We start from the raw sequence: 20,270 nt of genomic DNA on the forward strand, positions 1-20,270 counted from the left end.
ATGAACATTATTGCCCTTCAAATCCAAACTATTAATCCTTTTGTGACAGCTTATCAAATGTTAGGTGATGTGGAAGAACAAGAAAAAATTAAATCTCTACAAAACGGAACTGTCATGCCAAACATCACTATGGCTATTAAACAAGATCGTACTCAAGACCTTTGACGCTACAATAATCCCACTGTCAGTGAAGTAGCAGTCATGTTTCAAAATGACAATGGTGAGCCACATTTCAATAGAGACATATTAATTCATTTCAAACCTGATCCCCACAACCCTTTAGCTTCAAAAACACAACAAATTAGCATTCTACATAGCAATTTGGATGCCCTCCTCTATCCAATATTTTTCCCTTATGGAGACCAAGGATGGCATGATGGACTCAAACAAGGCAAAAGTCCGAGGAGGATCACACAACTCCAATACTATTGCTATATGTTATCTGTCAGAAATTACTTTAATCCACTCCTCAATGGTGGTAAGCTAACACAGCAATATTTAGTAGATGCTTATATCAAAATTGAAGCTAATCGCCTACATTATATCCGCAACCACCAAAAAGATTTAAAAGTGGAGGATTACTGATTCCTTCAAGAACATCTACTCAAAAAAATCGGTTCAAAAGGGCATCCCTATTGGAAAAACCGTCATTTTACCATCTTCTTTTGAAGGCAGTCCAAGAAACATGCAGCAGCGCTACCAGGATGCTATGGCTATTGTTACGAAGTATGGTCGACCAGATCTATTTATCACCATGACATGTAATCCTAAGTGGAGTGAGATTACTACACATTTAGAATCGTGGCAGCGTGTTGAACACAGACCAGACTTGGTTGCATGCGTCTTTAAAATTAAACTGGAATCCCTCAAAAGACATTAGCAGTGGATTATTTGGAAATGTCACTGCAATGGTCCATGTCATTGAATTTCAGAAGCGTGGTCTCCAACACGCTCATATTTTAATTATTCTTGACAGCCTGTCTAAATTACGGACCGAGGCGGACATAGACAATATAGTCTGGGCTGAAATACCTGATGAAACAATCTACCCTCAGCGCCATAACATTGTTCTTCAACACATGATTCATGATCCCTGTGGAGATCACAATCCTAATACTCCCTGTATGGATCTTGGAGAGTGTAGCAAAGGTTTCCCTAAACAATACCAACCATATACCATCAAAGAAAAGGACGGCTATCCCACTTACCGCAGACCCATTGGCAAAACATATTAACACCATTCTAAAGGCCCTTTTACATTTAGCGATGCACCAGCGATCCGACCAGCGATCCGACCCGGTCAGGATCGCTGGTGCATCGCTAAATGATCGCTAGTGAGCTTTCATACAGAAAGATCTCACAGCGATTCAGCAGCGACGCAGCGCACGATATTTACCATTCACACACAGCGATCCTGACGTCCTCCCGCCCGCCTCCACACGTCGCTCGTCGTCACAGCAGGAAGTCTCAGCAGGAAGCGCCCGACGAGAAATGGAGCCGGACAATCTCGCGCGATCAGCGATGGACAGCGGGGGAGCCGGTCGCTGGTAAGTATCACACATAGCGATATCGCTAGCAATATCGCTATATCGTCACAAAACCAGTGACGTTTTAGCGATATTGCTAGCGATATCGCTTAGTGTAAAACCCCCTTTAGATGATTGTCAATTCATGGGTAGTTCCATATAACCCATTTTTCTCACCAAATACAAGTGCCATATTAATGTAGAAATATGTGCTTCCATTCAAAGTGTAAAATATTTATTTAAATACGTTTACAAAGGACATGACAAAGCCAACCTTGAAATTTCCCAAAATAACATCCAACATGATGAAACACACCAATTTACGGATACCAGATATGTTAATGCACCTGAGGCTGCATGGCGGATATTTGCTTTTCCTATGCATAAACAAACTCATGCCATCATTCGCCTAGCCGTACACCTGCCTAATTCTCAACCACTCTATTTTCATGAGAATGACTCTGCAGACAACAGCCATCAAAAGCTCAATTCCAATTCTACATTTATGGCGTAGTTCAACCTTAATAAGATCGACCACAATGCACATAACTATTTCTACTGCGAAATTCCAGAACACTACGTTTGGAAACAAGGCACATGGGAACAAAGAAAAGGAGGTCTCACAGTTATTGGAAGAATGCATACTGTTAGTGTGAAAGACCAAGAACGCTATTATTTACATTTGTTGATACTGCATGTAAAAGCTGCTACCAGTTTTGACAGCATTAAACCGTCAATGGAGTTATGCATGAAACCTTTAAGGATGCTGCGTTAGCACTCGGATTATTATTCGATGATAGCATCTCGAGACATACTTTTAGAGATGCTTGCATTCTTAACACGCCTTCCCAACTTAGAGACATGTTTGCTTATATCTGTTTTTGGCCCCCCCCAGTAATCCACTTGAATTGTGGAATGAATTTAAGGACCATTCTTTACAAGACTACTGTCCATACATACCACAGCGACACTGAAGAGTATCGATTGTGAAGGATATGCTATGAAAGATGTCCAAGATGTCCTCATAGTCCATGGAAAAACTTTTGCTGATTTCAATTTACCACGCCCAGCAAAAAATATTAAACACCTCCTTAAACAATATGATAAGGATTATGAGTTAAAAAAAGCTGCAGAGATGAAAGAAACTCTTAATCAGGAGCAACTTTTTGCCTATGATGTCGTTACTGAAGCTTTACAAAATAGCAGTTTAACACCAAAGTGTTTTTTTCTCGACGGACCTGGTGGCAGTGGAAAGACCTACCTATACCATCTACTTACACATCATTTAAGAGGACAAGGAGAAATTGTCTCACCTGCAGCGACTACAGGAATAGCATCTAACTTGATACAAGGAGGCCGAACAATCCACTCTATATGGCATACCTATTCCGATCAACTATGACGCTTACCCTTATCTGCAGGAGGGTAGCGTGACCGGTCAGCGGTCCCGGCGTCAGCGTAGCAACTCAGACCGCAGGGCTGTCAGAGGGGCCCGCAGAGGAACACAGTTTGGGAGGTCGCAGGACCTGTGGAAGGGCGGAGCGCTGGTAGAAGCACTCAGAGGCTGCAGGACCTAGCACCACGTGACCGGTCACGTCAGAGGGGGCGGAGCTTATCGCAGGGACGCTGAGGTGACGGGCAGGGGGCTCAGAGAGCCAGGGGTTTATACAGTAGCGATGGTCAGACAATCCAGAAGTCATACACAGGAGGAGCAATGCGGTACAGAATCAGGCAGAACAAGAATGGTCAGGCAAGCAGGAGGGTCAGGCACGGGTCGGGCTGCACGGTACAAAATCAGAAAGCGAGAGGGTAGTCGAGGGAAGCCAAAGGTCAGAACATGGGTCGAGCAGGACGGTACCAAATCAGAAAGCCAAGAGACAAAACCAGACCAGATCATACACACCATAGACACGGGAACAGGCGAGAGGCACTTAGCAAAGACAGGGTCGGACACACTCAAGTATGAAGTATAAACGACAGGGAAGGTTGCTCGCCTGTGGCCATAAATACCCTCCCTGAGGTCAAAGAGAGGCTCTAACCATTAACCCTTCGCTTGTCAGACCAAAATTCCAGATACCATGACATCAACGAAACATCCGTTTCCAAGATTAAAAACGATACAAATGCAGGAAAACATTTACAGAGTACAAAACTTATTATAGATGAGTGCACTATGGTCCAAAAACATGCATTGAATGTGATAGACAGACTTCTACGTGACATCATGACAACAAATGTTGCTGAAAAAAAAATAAAACACTGTTTGGAGGTAAAGTTATTGTTCTTGGAGGAGACTTCAGACAATGTCTTCCCGTCATCGCTCATGGAACAAGAATAGACATTGTAGATTCCTGCATTAAATATTCACAACATTGGCAACATTTTACCAGACTACCGCTAATCAACATGCGCTCCACTGATCCTGAATACAGCACTTGGTTGCTTAAACTTGGAAATGGTGAGCTGTCTAATGAACATAACCTTGGAGAGGATGTCATTGAAATTCCTCCAGACATGGTTTTCACTGGCTCTATAGTAACCGAGATCTTTGGAGACTATATTTGCATTGATGTTAATGACAAACAAAGCCTCAACACTGCTGCATCACATGCTATACCATGTCCAAAAAATGATTTTCTGAACTGTAAAGTAACGGATCGCATCAGTGGTGATTATACTGTACATACAAGCGATGATTCTGTTGATGCTAATGAGGCAGAGGAATGTGAAAACTACCCTGTTGAATTTTTAAACTCTGACACCATCAGGAATGCCATCACATCTCTTAAAACTTAAAATTGGCACCATTGTGATGCTATTAAGAAACCTAAACACCAAGAAAGGTCTCTGCAATGGCACTCGCCTCATTGTCACTGCCTTACTCCGCAACATCATACAGGCTAAAGTGATGACTGGCTCAGCTGAAGGAGACATTGTATTTATTCCACGCATCAATTTGTGTCCTTCAGAAACTGGGTTACCTTTTAAATTAAAACGTCGACAGTTTCCTCTAAAACCTGCTTTTGCTATGACCATTAACAAATCCCAAGGACAGACCCTCAATCGAGTTGGCATTTTTTTACCCGAACCTGTATTTGCCCATGGATAATTGTATGTTGCATTCTCCCGAGTAAAGCAACGCAGCACCGTTAGGGTCAAAGTGGTGGATACACCAATTCAAGGACAATTGCTACCTAATAGCCCAAAAATCTTCACTAGAAATGTCGTTTACAAAAATGTCTTACTTTAAACTATTTAAGTTTGTCCTGGAATGGATAGATGTATAGATATATAAGTGATAGTTACATTCTAAATAGATATAGATAATAGACTTCTAAGACTTCTATACATAGCTTGATATGATATATATATTTATATATATATATATATATATATATATATATATATATATATATAGATATAGATATAGATATTCTAAGCAGATAGATATATCATACATTAATTATCTCTTTCACATATATGTCATAGACATATTTAAATCCATAAAAACATACATAGGTATAGATTAAAAAATAAATAAATAAAAATACAAAAACAAAAAATTTAGGCACACATGTAGATTTCAACTACATAGCTAACACATACCTCCATAACTTAGGTAATAACTAATTTTTTATTTATTTATAGAGTACTATTATTTCAATAGCACTTTACATACGTCAGTAATACAGTCCCTCTTAAGGCTCACTATGTAAATATCCTATCCACATAAAAACATAGGTGTGATACAGTAATATTGAGAATTATGTGTAAATGTAACACACTAAGTATAAAAGGGGAGATGTGTATCATCAAAATTCTTTCATTTGGTGATATAAACCCGGATGACAAGGTCCAGCATTATATTTGCTGCCGAGATATGTTATTTCCTCTTTTAACAGGGCCGGGTTTTTGTGAACAGCTAAAGAGATGGGCGGGATGGCTGTTCACCACATCTCCTGCTCAAGGTGTGCTACTCACAGTGCCGCACAACACATGGTCAACGCTACATCACTATCCTCCCAATGCGATAGCATCGGGCCTTTATCTAGTAAGTATATAAGTGGACAACACATATCTCTGAGGATCTGTTTACCAACATAGAAGAGGATTCTTTACTGCTAGGGCAGTGAGAATCTGGAATTCCCTGCTTGAGGAGGTGGTGATGGCGAACTCAGTTGAAGGGTTCAAGAGAGGCCTGGATGTCTTCCTGGAGCGTAACAATATTGTATCTTACAGTTATTGTTAGGTTCTTTAGAAGGACGTAGATCTGGGGATTTATTCTGACAGAATTTTATTGGCTGAACTGGATGGACTAATGTCTTTTTTTGGCCTACCTATGTTACTATATGTTAGTGGTAAAATTTCTTCAATATGACTTGCATTTACAGTGCCCACAAGTAGTATTCAACCCCCTGCAGATTTAGCAGGTTTGATAAGATACAAATAAGTTAGAGCCTTCAAACTTCACACAAGAGCAGGATTTATTAACAGATACATAAATCTTACAAACCAAAAAGTTATGTTGCTCAGTTAAATTTTAATAAATTTTAAACATACAAGTGTGGGTTAATTATTATTCAACCCCTAGGTTTAATATTTTGTGGAATAACCCTTGTTTGCAATTACAGCTAATAATCGTCTTTTATAAGACCTGATCAGGCCGGCACAGGTCTCTGGAGTTATCTTGGCCCACTCCTCCATGCAGATCTTCTCCAAGTTATCTAGGTTCTTTGGGTGTCTCATGTGGACTTTAATCTTGAGCTCCTTCCACAAGTTTTCAATTGGGTTAAGGTCAGGAGACTGACTAGGCCACTCCAACACCTTGATTTTTTGCCTCTTGAACCAGGCCTTGGTTTTCTTGGCTGTGTGCTTTGGGTCGTTGTCTTGTTGGAAGATGAATTGACGACCCATCTTAAGATCCTTGATGGAGGAGGGGAGGTTCTTGGCCAAAATCTCCAGGTAGGCCGTGCTATCCATCTTCCCATGGATGCGGACCAGATGGCCAGGCCCCTTGGCTGAGAAACAGCCCCACAGCATGATGCTGCCACCACCATGCTTGACTGTAGGGATGGTATTCTTGGGGTCGTATGCAGTGCCATCCAGTCTCCAAACGTCACGTGTGTGGTTGGCACCAAAGATCTCGATCTTGGTCTCATCAGACCAGAGAACCTTGAACCAGTCTGTCTCAGAGTCCTCCAAGTGATCATGAGCAAACTGGAGACGAGCCTTGACATGGCGCTTTGAAAGTAAAGGTACTTTACGGGCTCGTTTGGAACGGAGACCATTGCGGTGGAGTACGTTACTTATGGTATTGACTGAAACCAATGTCCCCACTGCCATGAGATCTTCCCGGAGCTCCTTCCTTGTTGTCCTTGGGTTAGCCTTGACTCTTCGGACAAGCCTGGCCTCGGCACAGGAGGAAACTTTCAAAGGCTGTCCAGGCCGTGGAAGGCTAACAGTAGTTCCATAAGCCTTCCACTTCCGGATGATGCTCCCAACAGTGGAGACAGGTAGGCCCAACTCCTTGGAAAGGGTTTTGCACCCCTTGCCAGCCTTGTGACCCTCCACGATCTTGTCTCTGATGGCCTTGGAATGCTCCTTTGTCTTTCCCATGTTGACCATGTATGAGTGCTGTTCACAAGTTTGGGGAGGGTCTTAAATAGTCAGAAAAGGCTGGAAAAAGAGATAATTAATCCAAACATGTGAAGATCATTGTTCTTTGTGCCTGAAATACTTCTTAATACTTTAGGGGAACCAATCAGAATTCTGGTGGTTTTAAGGGTTGAATAATAAATGACCCTCTGAATAAACTTTTCACAATTTTAAAAAAATTAAACAAAGAAATAACATTCTTTTTTGCTGCAATGCATTTCATACTTCCAGGCTGATCTACAGTCCAAATGTCACAATGCCAAGTTAATTCCGAATGTGTAAACCTGCTAAATCTGCAGGGGGTTGAATACTACTTGTAGGCACTGTATTTATGAAAAATGGAAATATGGCGAAATTTTTTATAATTTTGCAATTTTCAAACTTTTAATTTTTATTCCCTTTAATCATTGAGAGATGTTACAAAAATTAGTTAATAATTAACATTTCCCAAATGTCTACTTTACATCAGCACAATTTTGGAACCAAACTTTTTTTTGTTAGGAAGTTATAAGGGTTAAAATTTGACCAGCGATTTCTCATTTTAACAACAAAATTTACAAAACCATTTTTTTTAGGGACCACCTCACATTTGAAGTTACTTTGAGGGGTCAATGTGACAGAAAATACCCAAAAGTGACACCATTCACGAGAGAGAGAGAGAGAAAGAGAGAGAGCGCATTTGTTTTTTTGTCCGGCACCCAGAAAGAATGTCGGGTTAACTCAGTGTCTGGAGGATCCGCTGTGACTGATTGTAAAATACTGAAGTGTGAAAGAGGCCTTAAGGTGTTCAAAACCACATTTAAGAAGTTCATTAACCCTTCAGGTACGTCACAAGAATTAAAGCAATGTGGAAAGAAAAAATTAACATTCAACTTTCCCCAAATTTTGTCTTTGGACACAATTTTTTTATTTTGTCAAGGGTTTCAGGAGAAAATGAACCACAATATTTGTTGTGCAATTTCTCCTGAGTACACAGATACCCCATGTATGGAGGAAGACCAATCTTTAGGCGCACAGCAGTGCACAGAAGGGAAGGAGCATCATTTGAGATTTTGAATGTCAAATTGGCTGGAATCATGTCGCGTTTGGAGAGGCCCTTATGTACCTAAACAGTGGAAACCCCCCATAAGTGACCCCATTTTGGAAACTAGACCCCCCCAAGGAACTTATCTAAATGTGTGGTGAGCACTTTGAACCCCCAAGGGCTTCACAGAAGGCTATAATGTAGAGCCGTAAAATGAAAAAAAATCATATTTTTCCACAAAAATGATCTTTTCATTCCCAATTTTTTTTATTTTCCCAAGGGTAACAGGCCCCCAAAAGTTGCTGTGCAATTTGTCCCGAGTACCCTGATGCCACATATGTGGGGGTAAACCACTGCGATCGCCTTACTGCGATCCTTGGGAGGCAGAATGCACAAATCCACAAAAGGTGAAGAATTGGTTTCATTTATTACGCCGTTCCTAGTGCGGTATTAGTGATATGGCGACTTTATTCCTCGGGTTGGTACGATTACAGCGATACCAGATTTTTATCCTTTTTTAGTGTGTGGCTTCTGTCACACACTAAGAGTCGCTTTTTTGGAAGAACTTTTTGTAAGAAATTTTTGCATCGCCGTATTTTGAGAACTATAATTTTTCCGTATTCCGGCCGAAAGAGTCATGTGAGGGCTTGTTTTTTGAGGGATGAGCTAACGTTTTTATTGGTACCATTTTCAGGCACAATGTTTTTTGATCACTTTCTATTCCGATTTTTGTGGAGGCAGAATGAACAAAAACTAGCAATTCAGGAATTTTTTTTTTCTCCGTTCCACGTGTGGTAAAATTGGTAAGGCAGCTTTATTCTTTGGGTCAGTACGATTACAGCGATACCTCATTTATATCTTTTTTTAGGTTTTGGTGGTTTTTTTTTTTTTTTACACAATAAAAACTTATCACTTCATTCTGCAAGCTATAACTTTTTTATTTTTCAGCTGATGGAGCTGTTTGGCGGCTCGCTTTTTGCGGGACAAGATGACGCTTTCAGCGGTACCATGTTTATTTATATCTGTCTTTTTGATTGCGTGTTATTGCACGTTTTCAAAGCGGTATGATTATACCGCTTGGAAAAAGTATAATGTGCTACTTTTGTTTGTTTTTTTTACGGCGTTCACTAGGTCCCTGCCCCCCTTGCCATGCCTCTCAGCTGTCACAGACAGCTGTCACAGTGAAAGTTCAAAGGCAGGACGTGCACAGTCTTGTCCTGGTGCGGGAAGTTACATCCAGCCATGACGGACTGCGCACTTCCATAGACATAAAGAGGTTAAATCATACAATGTGATTATCTGGATTTGTTTTAGTCTGTCTCTCACACGTGAAGTGTACAATTGCAGACCTCTCCATTCTTTGTAGGTGGGAAAACTTGCAAAATTGTCAGTGTATCAAATTCTTATTTTCCCAACTGTACATGGTTCCCTGTTCTTGCTGGAATTATTATATACATTATTTTATAGGACAAAATTATTTTGAGAGTGAATTTATATGATTACAAAATGTCTAAGAAGCTCCCCATGAAGTCAGCTGTATTTGAGCATTTCACAGTGACTCAAGATGAAAAATATTGTGTGTCAATGTATGACAAGTGACTCAGAGGAAAACAAGTGCTGTGAAGCCAAAATCAGTGCATACTCAGGCAGTGATAAAAATGCTCCTACAAGATCTTCCAATCTAAAAAGACATTTAGGCTGGGTTCACACGTAGCGGAACTCTCGCGGAAATTACCGTGAGAATTCCATTCTGTGGGAAAATCGCATTTTAAATACCCGCGATTTTCCCCACGGAAAAACTAGCATTTTGCAAGCATTATTAGCTTGCAGAATTGCTAGCGTTTTCCAAGCGATCTGGAGCATCGCTTGGAGAACTGATTGACAGGTTGGTCACACTCGTCAAACACTATGTTTGACGAGTGTGACCAACTTTTTACTATTGAGGCTGCCTATGCGGAATCAATAGTAAAAGATATAATGTAAAAAATAATTTTAAAAAATATTGTTATTCTCACTGTCCGACGTCCCGCGCAGCCTTCCCGCCGTTCTCCACGCTCCCGGTCCCAGTAATCCTTTGTGACAATTACCGCGATGACGTCCGTTCTGGCGGGATCACGACGTCTCACGGTCATTCGCGATGACATCGCGCGAATGACAGCGAGACTTCGCAATCCCACGAGAACGGACGTCATCGCTCGCAAAGGCTTACTGGGACTAGGAGCGTGGAGAGAGGCGGGAAGGCTGCGCGGGACGTCGTAAGGTGAGAATAACAATATTTTAAAAATTCTATTTTTTACAGGGATATAGTACCCAAAGCCCTGAGGACAGTCTCCTCTCCTCCGGACAGTGGGTATCACCCGCAAATGTTCTGCTTACTTTTCACATGGTGTGCACAGCCACATGCGGAGAGTAAGCAGAACAATGCATTCCTATGGGTGCGGGATCGCCGCGATTCCGCGAAATTAATGAGCATGCTGCGTTTTTACCGCGAAGCGATTCCGCCACGGTAAAAACCGCAGCATTAGCACAGCATTGCTGAATCCCATAGGAATGCATGGGATGCTTATTTTTCGCGTTTTCGAGGCAAAATCGCGCGGTTAAAACCGCTGCGGAAATGCGAGAAAACCGCCACGTGTGAACTCAGCCTTACTACGCTTCCACCCAGAAGTTTTCAAAGCGGTGACTGAGAAAGATAACAGCAGCACTAAGAAACCCACACCCAGCACTTCCTGCAAGGCAAAGGAGGAGGAAAGAGCATCTCAAACATCATTAACAAGATATTTAGTAAGTGACAAAGTTACTGTAACAATGACAGGAGATATGTTTAAGGCTGTGTTCACACAGTTTTTTAGCAGTTTTTACAGCGGTTTTCACTATAAAACCGCTAAAAAAAAGCTTCCCAGTCATTTCTATGCATTTTGCACTTTTTGTGCACATTAATGCGTTTTTTTTTACCGCGAAAAAACCGCATCGCGGTAAAAAACGCAGCATGCTCATTAATTTTGCGGATTTTTCCGCGGTTTTGGCTTCTTCCATGCGGTTTGAAACCGCTGCAGAAAAAAACGCATCAAAACCGCACAAAAAAAACGCGCAAAACCGCCGCGGAAAAATAGGTGCGGTTTCTGGGAAGGGATTCAGGTTTTTTAGCAGAAATTTTCTGCAACGTGTGCACTTAGCCTTAAAGACAGCTCATACAGCTTGTTGTGAAGGACGGTGTACCATTATCATTATTTGCACGACCAGCTTTTACAGCTCTTAATGGAGAAATGGCCCGCAAACTTGGTGTTTCTCTGGAAAGAGAAAGTATTAGAAAATTAGTGACTGAAGAAGCCCTTAAACAAAAGGAAGATCTTAAAAAGACTCACAAAAGACGCTTCATATTTCTTAAAATGGATGCCTGCACACGTCACAAAGTGAACTATTTTGCCATCACTGTTCGATATATTTCTGACAACAAAGAAATTCTTACCAAGACACTGGCAGTAAAGATACTAAAGCTCATTACAGCAGCCAGTTTCTCCAGGCCTTAGTGGAAAAAGTTCTGCAAGATTACGAACTAAAAAAAGAACAGGTTCTTGCTTTTGTAACTGACGATGCTTCAAACATAAGTACAATTAAACTGATGAATGAGAGTAATTTACAACAGCTAGAAGAAAATTTAGGATTCAGTATGTTAGATGGAAGGCCACAGTGCTGTTCATGTAACTGAGGAACAAACAGATATTACAACAGAAGAACAGCAAAATTATACTTTAGAAATAGATGATCTTGTTGAAGCTGCTTCAAAACACTTTCCTATTCATCACATGCGCTGTGTTGTACACACACTGCAGCTGGCAATAAGAGATAGTCTGCAAGAGGGACATGTTGGAAATCTGATTTGAAAACTGAGGAGATTGGTTATTGCCGCCAGAATCCCTAAAATTGATTCCATCTTGAAGAGACTTGCTGGGAAAGGGGCAATTGTCGATCAAGCCACTTGGTGGGGCAGCACTTATTTAATGATTGAGTGATTGCTTGAACTAAAACCGTTTCTTATAGATATGGCGAACCCTCAGGTAACCCTAAATGAAGGTCAATGGACACAGGTGGATGAATTGAAGGAATTGCTTAATCACCCATTTACCGTGACTAATAAATTACAAGCTGAGGATTTAACTCCTGGCATTTTAATAAGTGAGTGGAAGAACTTGCTATTTTGCCTGTCCCAAAGAGGAGGTTTAATCGCAGATGGCATTTCTGCTTCAATGAAGCGGCGAGGGACACAGCTATTGGAAAATAAAATTTTTCTGGCAGCTGTTTATGTGGACCCAAGTCATCGTATACTGCTTGATGGTCAACAGCTTACTAAAGGAAAAGAAGCTCTGACTGAGGTAGCAGTTAGGATGAGTGGCCTACAGGAGGACTGCCAGGTGCAAGAGGACTTGGGTCCTGACAGTTTACTGCTGCCATATCTTCATCCTCATCAGATGAGGAGTTTGACTTTGACAAGTATTTGGATGACATGGAGCAGGCAAAGCGTTGCCGCAAGGAAAAAGATTTCACTCTGTCTCCTATAGCAAGCAGATTAACCATATTTCAGCAAAATGTTTCACTTGCTCTCAAAGAAAAAGAAAAATTCAACCGTTCATCAAAACTGACTGTGCATGAGGCAATTCCTTTAAACCCGGAAATTGTTAGAGATGTTGCCCATGTGGTTACGGCTTTGCCTCCAACCCAAGTTAGTGTAGAGGTTGTTCCCTTGCCTTAAAATTATTAGGTCAGATTTGAGGTCATCTATGAAGGAGGATCTGATGGAGGCAATTCCATTTCTTAGAACAAATTCATAGATTACACAAATGTTATTTATTATGTTTCTGTTGAAAACTGTATTTTGCCACTTACATAGTGATTATATATATATATTATATACACACACACATACATACATACACATACATATACACACACACACAAATATATATTCGATATTACATAGTGTATTACATATTTACAGTTTTTTGTGTTCTAAAGTTGTATTCCAATAAATATATATTAGGTTCTATCTAAATATCCTGATTATTGTAGCATAAAAATGATTGAATGTCTGATGCTCACATTGTACTACAATAAATTAATCACTTAAATATAAGCAATATATGTGGGAGTCGGAGTCATGGAGTCGGTGTAAGGGAAATTGAGGAGTCGGAGTGGCAGGTTTGGCTTACCGACTCCATACCCTGCCTCCCTCTGGCCTCTACGTTCTAGCCTGCACAGTAGTATACAGACTCCAGAAGGAGGGACCTCCCTCTGGCCTCTCCGTTCTAGCCTGCTCTGCAGTATATAGACTAGTACACAGATCCCAGAAGGAGGAACTCTCTGGCCTCTCCGTTCTAGCCTGCGCTGTAGTATACAGACTCCATAAGGAGGGACCTCCCTCTGGCCTCAGTTTTACACTGCACTGTAGTACACAGACTACAGAAGGAGGACCTCCCTCTGGCCTCTCCATTCTAGCCTGCGCTGTAGTATACAGACTCCAGAAGGAGGACCTCCCTCTGGCCTCTCTGTTCTAGCCAGCGCTGTAGTATACAGACTCCAGAAGGAGGACCTCCCTCTGGCCTCTCCGTTCTAGCCAGCGCTGTAGTATACAGACTCCAGAAGGAGGACCTCCCTCTGGCCTCTCCGTTCTAGCCAGCGCTGTAGTATACAGGTTAGTATAGAGACCTCAGAAGGAGGACCTCCCTCTGGCCTCTCAGTTTTACACTGCACTGTAGTATACAGACTCCATAAGGAGGACCTCCCTCTGGCCTCTCAGTTTTACACTGCACACTGTAGTACACGGACTACAGAAGGAGGACCTCCCTCTGGCCTCTCCGTTCTAGCCTGCGCTGTAGTATACAGACTCCAGAAGGAGGACCTCCCTCTGGCCTCTCCGTTCTAGCCTGCGCTGTAGTATACAGACTCCAGAAGGAGGACCTCCCTCTGGCCTCTCCATCTTTTTCTACTCTGTCTTGTACAGGTTACAAAACCTTCTCTTGAAGTAGCATCTCCTCCTGACAACTCCGTTCTCATCACTGCAAACATTGGCTGCAGGCTTGATTGTTGCCTGTTCTAGAACGTGTCATGTGGTAAAATGACATCATTGCAATCATGAAGCTATGCCCGGTCTTCTGCTCTCACGTCGCAATGAGCCAGCTGCAATATTCTATCATCTGGCCAGTGACAATGCTGCCGTCACGCACGGCCGGAACTGGGGGGCGCAGGTTCACCTCTGCAATCAGGAGCGCTTACCAGATCTGTAGAAGGCAGCGATGTCCGCTAAGTCCTTGGCTGGATCGTCACCGGCGCTGGCCTCGCAGCTGCCCGCCGCAGTGCTGGGAGCGGCGGCCGAGGAGCAGGGGAGCACATTACTTGGATTGTTCATTCTTCCGGAACGTTTGCTGAGTGAAACCAAAGCCAATGATTGTACTGTCGTCGGCGCCCACCTCACTGGCTCAGCCCTTTGTCTGCTCTCGACATTGTGTCAGTGCGCATTCAGCGGCATAAAAAGCTGCGGTTACCGCCAGAAATCCCAGCAAGCTAATAGTCAGCCACCAGCTCTCGCGCAGCCGAGCCCCGATCACAACCTGTCCCTCCGCCGGGCTACGAGCTCCCAGAGAGGCTCCAATAACACAAATATCCGCTCGGCTGAGCACAACGAACAGGCGACTGCATGCGTGGGTGGAGCCCAGACTCGGGAGTGGAAGGCTGCTGAGGAGGAGGCATCCAGATCTCGCGAGAAGTGCCTGTCTCCTGCACTTACACAACGAAAGGCGACAGTAAATGTTGCAGCATTCTAGTTGCCATACCACTGCCACGCAGGACGATGACAGCGCATCGCTGCAGAGTATGGCAACATTTAGAAAATGTGATTTGCCAGAATCACTGTTAGGCCGGGATCACACTACCGTGTGTGACACGAGAAACCGATACGAGTCTCTCGCATCAGGACCGGTGCTGCAGTTGCATGTATTTATATGCATGTATTGCTATGCAGCCGCAGCTCCGGTCCTGAGTGCCAGCGATAGCGCCGGGTGTTTATGCGAGAGACTCGTGCGAGTTTCTCGCTTCACACATGTAGTGTGATCCCGTCCTTAGGGCTCATACTCACTTGCGAGAAATACGGACGAGTGCAATCCGATAAAAAAATCTGATTGCACTCGGATCTATGTTATTCAATAGGTGACATCTAATCTGTGATTTTTTTTCTCAGGTGAAATCAGACTGAGAAAAAAAAAAAATCGCAGCATGCTGCAAATTGCTGCGTATCTCGGACGAGATTCACCATTGCAAGTCAATGGGTGTGAGAAAAAAAAAAATTCGCACAGTACTGGCACCATGTGAGTGCTGTCCGATTTTTACGCACCGGTGTCCTTTGAAAAGCCAGCAATTCATATGTGGCTATACAGTAAAATCACACTGACATGTTAAGAATAGAAAAGATATAATAGATACATACACATATATATACTAGCTATGAACCCGTTCTATGCCCGGGTGGCGAGCATTTTTATTGGTATATGGTCTCCCATCCTGGTATGTACTGCCACCTCCTATCCTGCTATGCATGCCCCCCTCATCCCTTTAATGGTATGTATGGTCCCCCCCCCAATCCTGGTATGCATGGCACCCCATTCCTCATCCTAGTATGCATGGTACCCCATCATCCCTATCCTTGTATGTATGTCCCCTCACCCCCCAATCCTGGTATGCATAGTACCCCCTCATCCATATCCTGGTATGCATGGTCCTCTCACCCCCCAATCCTGGTATGCATGGTACCCCTCACCTGCCCAATCCTGGCATGCATGGTACCCCTCACCCCCCCAATCCTGGTATGCATGGTACCCCTCACCCCCCCAATCCTGGTATGCATGGTACCCCTCATCCCCCCCAATCCTGGTATGCATGGCACCCCTTACCTCCCTATCCTGGTATGCATGGTCCCCTCATCCCCAATCCTGGTATACATGATACCCCTCACCCCCCCAATCCTGGTATGCATGGTCCCCTCAACCCCATATCCTGATATGTATGGAACCCCTCACCCCCCTATCCTGGTATGCATGGTCCCCTCAACCCCTAATTCTGGTATGCATGGTGTCCTTTGAAAAGCTAGCAATTCATGTCCGGCTTACAGTAAAATCACACTGACATGTTAAGAATAGAAAAGATAGAATAGATATATACACACACATATATACTGGCTATGAACTGATAGGAACTGAAGGAGTTAAATTGAGTTCTGTCTATGTTGCATTCTCTTGTTTAAAACCTTATCTGTTCTTCGAGGAGATGTCTCAGACATCTCCCTTGTGAACCAAGGTCAAATACCTCTGCTTTTTCGCCTAAGTGACTTTCTTTGTAGAAAACAAGTTGTAAAATCATTTGTACTGCGCATGTCTTTAAATGTTTAAATTCTTTACTATAAAAGACGGAAGCCTAACTGATAAGCCAGAGGCGTCTTGGCAGGCATCCCGAGTCGTATCATACAGCTTATGTCTGTGTTATTCTTCTCGACGGAGCAATTGATTAGAGACATATGGTGCTTCACACCTAAGAACATCGGTCCTTCAGATGAAAGAGTAATCTGAGGGATCCCGACAGTTTCCTGGCGCCCGAAACAGGGACCTGATATAGGCACCTCTCCAAGACTACCCGATCTACAGACCACTCCAGTTACTGATGAAATTGTGAACAGCAGACCTAAACACCTGGCCAGGTAAGAGATCAATTTTTCTCTTCTCTGCTCTTCATAATCTATCATTATAACTAAGGTCCGTATAAAGGGGAATCTAGTAGAGGAGGGGGCCGTAAAATCAGGTCCATATAAGAACTCTGAGGAAATCGGGTGTGACACGCATATGTAATTTCTGCTCGAATGAGAGGTTACTGTAGGTTCTGTCTGTGCACAGCTATTTTTAGAAAAAGAGCTGATGCAAATCAAAATGGGAGAGGTCTGACATTACGGAATATAAGGCTGGGTGAACAGTTCATACTGCGCAGCCCGGACGGACAAGTTTTTCACAATAGACGATTCCGCACTAGAAATAGAGGAGGTTGTTGAGTGACTGCCTTGATTTGAAGGACTGTGAAAAGTAGACAAATAAGCTGCACAGTAGGTATTCGTTCAAAGAGTGGTGATATTGCCTAACTGGGTCATGTGACAGCGTCCTTTCGGGGAGGTCACCGCCTAAGCTTAAATCAACACCCTTTACGAATAAACCTTGTGACAGATAAGAGTGTGACCGAATGAGCACAGGACCGTGAAATGAGCCTGTGACAGGATATGACTGAAGAACCCCGATAGATGGACACTTTGTTTACAATCCTGTGTGTTGTGGGAGTATTTCTGTTCGGATGCTACATAGCATATAAGTACACGAAACACGTAGTACACCGAGGAACAGACACTCCATTTAGCCTGTTAGCACCTTAGGAAGAAGGTAACGAGGTATAGTAGAGCCTAGTCTTGAGCTTACCCATTACACCACCTAAGGCAGGGGACTAACAGGAAGACAACAAGAGAAACAGGATAAGAATAAAAGATAAAATGGGGAACAGTCAGGGAAAGACACCTGAAGAAGGAAATCGGTTATGTGATATAATTGAGGATAGATATGGAAGTAGTGCAGCAAAGAACCTGGAAAAAGTATTAATCAAATCCAAAGTGCAAGATAGGCAGGCTGTGTGAATCCTTGTATATATGTCTATGAGAACCTCTGAATAAGATGAGAGATGAGTAATTGAGTATAAAAAAAAAAAAAAATCAGTGAATGAGCACGTATGAATGAATCATCACACATCATTTTTGTGTCAAGAGATTTGTGACCTTTCTAGTTGTGGTGGAATCCCGGACAGATGCGTTATAGATATTTCAAATCTACATCTGAGACTGAATGAATTGAGTAATGATATAGTTCGTGTTATATGTGGCATTACATTGTAAAGTTTCCTGAATGCATTTGGCCAGAAAAAGGGCAAGGCATGGTTAATCTCATTATACAGTTATCTGCCCTTACAGTGAAATCCCGTGATTTTGAGTTTCTTTGTAGAAATTGATTTTGATAAGTCTAAAGAACTACAGAATTCTGTGAAGGACGACGCTGCATTCTGATGGGAGGGGGGAAGGATGGAGCTGCGCAGTTTCTTCTCCCTTCGCTCTTATCTCTGCTGAGTGTGAGCTGTGCTCAAAATTCTCTGTAATTCTATCCGTAAGGTACGCGCTGAAAGATTTGTGCATTTTAAAGCAACAGTACTTAATTGAAGATTGGAAGTTAAAAGTAAGATATGGTGCCTAATTTAGAAGGGAATTGTAAGTGATTGCTTGGTCATTAATGTGTTTGAACCTGCTTCTAGTTGTGTGATTGATTTGTATAGCAAATTGTGTCAAATTACAAGAGACAGAGAAGGAAGGAAGCAGTAAAACAAGTGGGACAAATATTGAAAAAGGCAAAAATACCAGAGTGTGAATGTTTGGATGTACAAAAAGGCACAGACAAGGGAAGAAAATAGCAAGTGAATAAATGATGCTTGAGAATGTGCAGCAGTGTGGAAGGTGTATTATGAATGTTTGATTGACAAAGTGTAACCAGAGACCCAGACAAAACAGATGGACTTGTAAACACTGTGGTCAGACTCAGACAAATCCAGACTGAATAGCTACTTGTGTGACCTGTGCTACTGACCTAAGAGAATTGCACTAAATCCTATCCAGACAAGATCATAAGAAGCTGACATGATAGTGTGGATAGTGGGTAGTGGGGACATTGGCCCTTGAGGAGTAAGCTGACAGTAGATATCAGACAGCCAACCCCATCAGGACCTAGAAGTGTGACTAGAATAAGAAAGATACAGGTGTATTATCCCTGGAGCCCCTCTGACCAGCTAGCTTTGCTGAAGCAGCTGCCTGACCCTGAAGACCAACCATTCCCGTTTTACAGACACATAAAGGAAGTACAGCAGACATATAAGTGTACCTGGGCAGACCTAGAGAGGTTGGTGAGTTTAAAGGCAGGTGACGCACTAGATCATTTAATTAAGACACACAGATGTGACAAAGAATCAGGCTTGGGGCATGGATGATAAATCTGCACGATCTGGGGAGACGTACTGTGAGTCACTAAGACAATGGGCTGCAGTGGAACAATCAGAGCAGTCCGTACTCCTGACTAATGTGACACAGCAAAGAGGAGAGAGAGTAGAGATATACCTTGGACGGTTACAGCTGAAATGGGAAGACATGGGGTACATTTGCATAAACCCACTTGATGTTAGAATACTGGTGGATGCATTCATTGACGGTATGAACAAAGACTTACGAGACGCAGTACAGACAGCCAGACCTGAATGGAGACATGTAGATCCGAAAGAGCTCCTTAAGGTAGCTAAAGAAATTGAGCAAACAAGGACAATAAAACGACCTGTCATGTATGCTGGAGCACAAGGAAAAAAGTGGAGACGTAATAGGGAAGGCATGTGAGATGACACTGACGTTTCTTTTGACAATCTATTCCCCACATGACATCCATGCCATACTCCTACAAGTTCAACCAAAACATCTGTCTATGGCCAGACAGCTCCGACTTGAGTGTGCTCTACTAATTCCTGAGTATGTTACTCCTCAAAAGATGTAACGTTCTGAATCCAGCCACCCTCCTGCCTGTGGATTCAGAAAAGGGGGAATTGGTGACCGTATTGGCAAGTGAGGAAGGATACTTTGACATGACGCATGAACATGTCTGCATAGAACTGATGAGTCAGGAGACAGTTGGGTTTGCACACATTCATGAAAAACCTGTTCCTAATGCAGACTTTGAGTTTCTTTTTTGTAGATGGCCCCAGATACCACCAGGATGGACGATTCTACACTGGATATGCAGTAGTATCCTCACATGAGGTAATCCGAGCGGAACCACTCTCTCCTCACATGGCTCATGAGGCAGAGTTGAAGGCACTCACTGAGGCGTGTAGAGCCGCTGCAGGTAAAGTCGCTAATATTTTCACAGATTCGAAGCCCATTAAAAATGCAGAGCTGGTGAAACAAT

At 42.8% G+C, this 20,270-nt stretch overlaps 1 protein-coding gene across 1 annotated transcript in view; it reads right to left on the reverse strand.

The window, feature by feature from the left end:
- The window catches only part of TRIO (trio Rho guanine nucleotide exchange factor), a 2,342,529-nt gene extending 2,327,592 nt beyond the window's left edge, over window positions 1-14,937 (reverse strand). Inside the window, 1 exon segment of the mRNA XM_073555735.1 lies at window positions 14,476-14,937. Coding sequence (XP_073411836.1) covers window positions 14,476-14,608 — 133 coding nt within the window. The 5' untranslated portion in view covers window positions 14,609-14,937.
- Window positions 14,938-20,270: the final 5,333 nt, after the last annotated feature.

The sequence above is a fragment of the Dendrobates tinctorius genome, unplaced genomic scaffold (genome assembly GCF_039654945.1).
Source record: "Dendrobates tinctorius isolate UK_male_01 unplaced genomic scaffold, ASM3965494v1 ptg000229l, whole genome shotgun sequence".
Taxonomy (NCBI): Eukaryota; Metazoa; Chordata; class Amphibia; order Anura; family Dendrobatidae; genus Dendrobates; species Dendrobates tinctorius.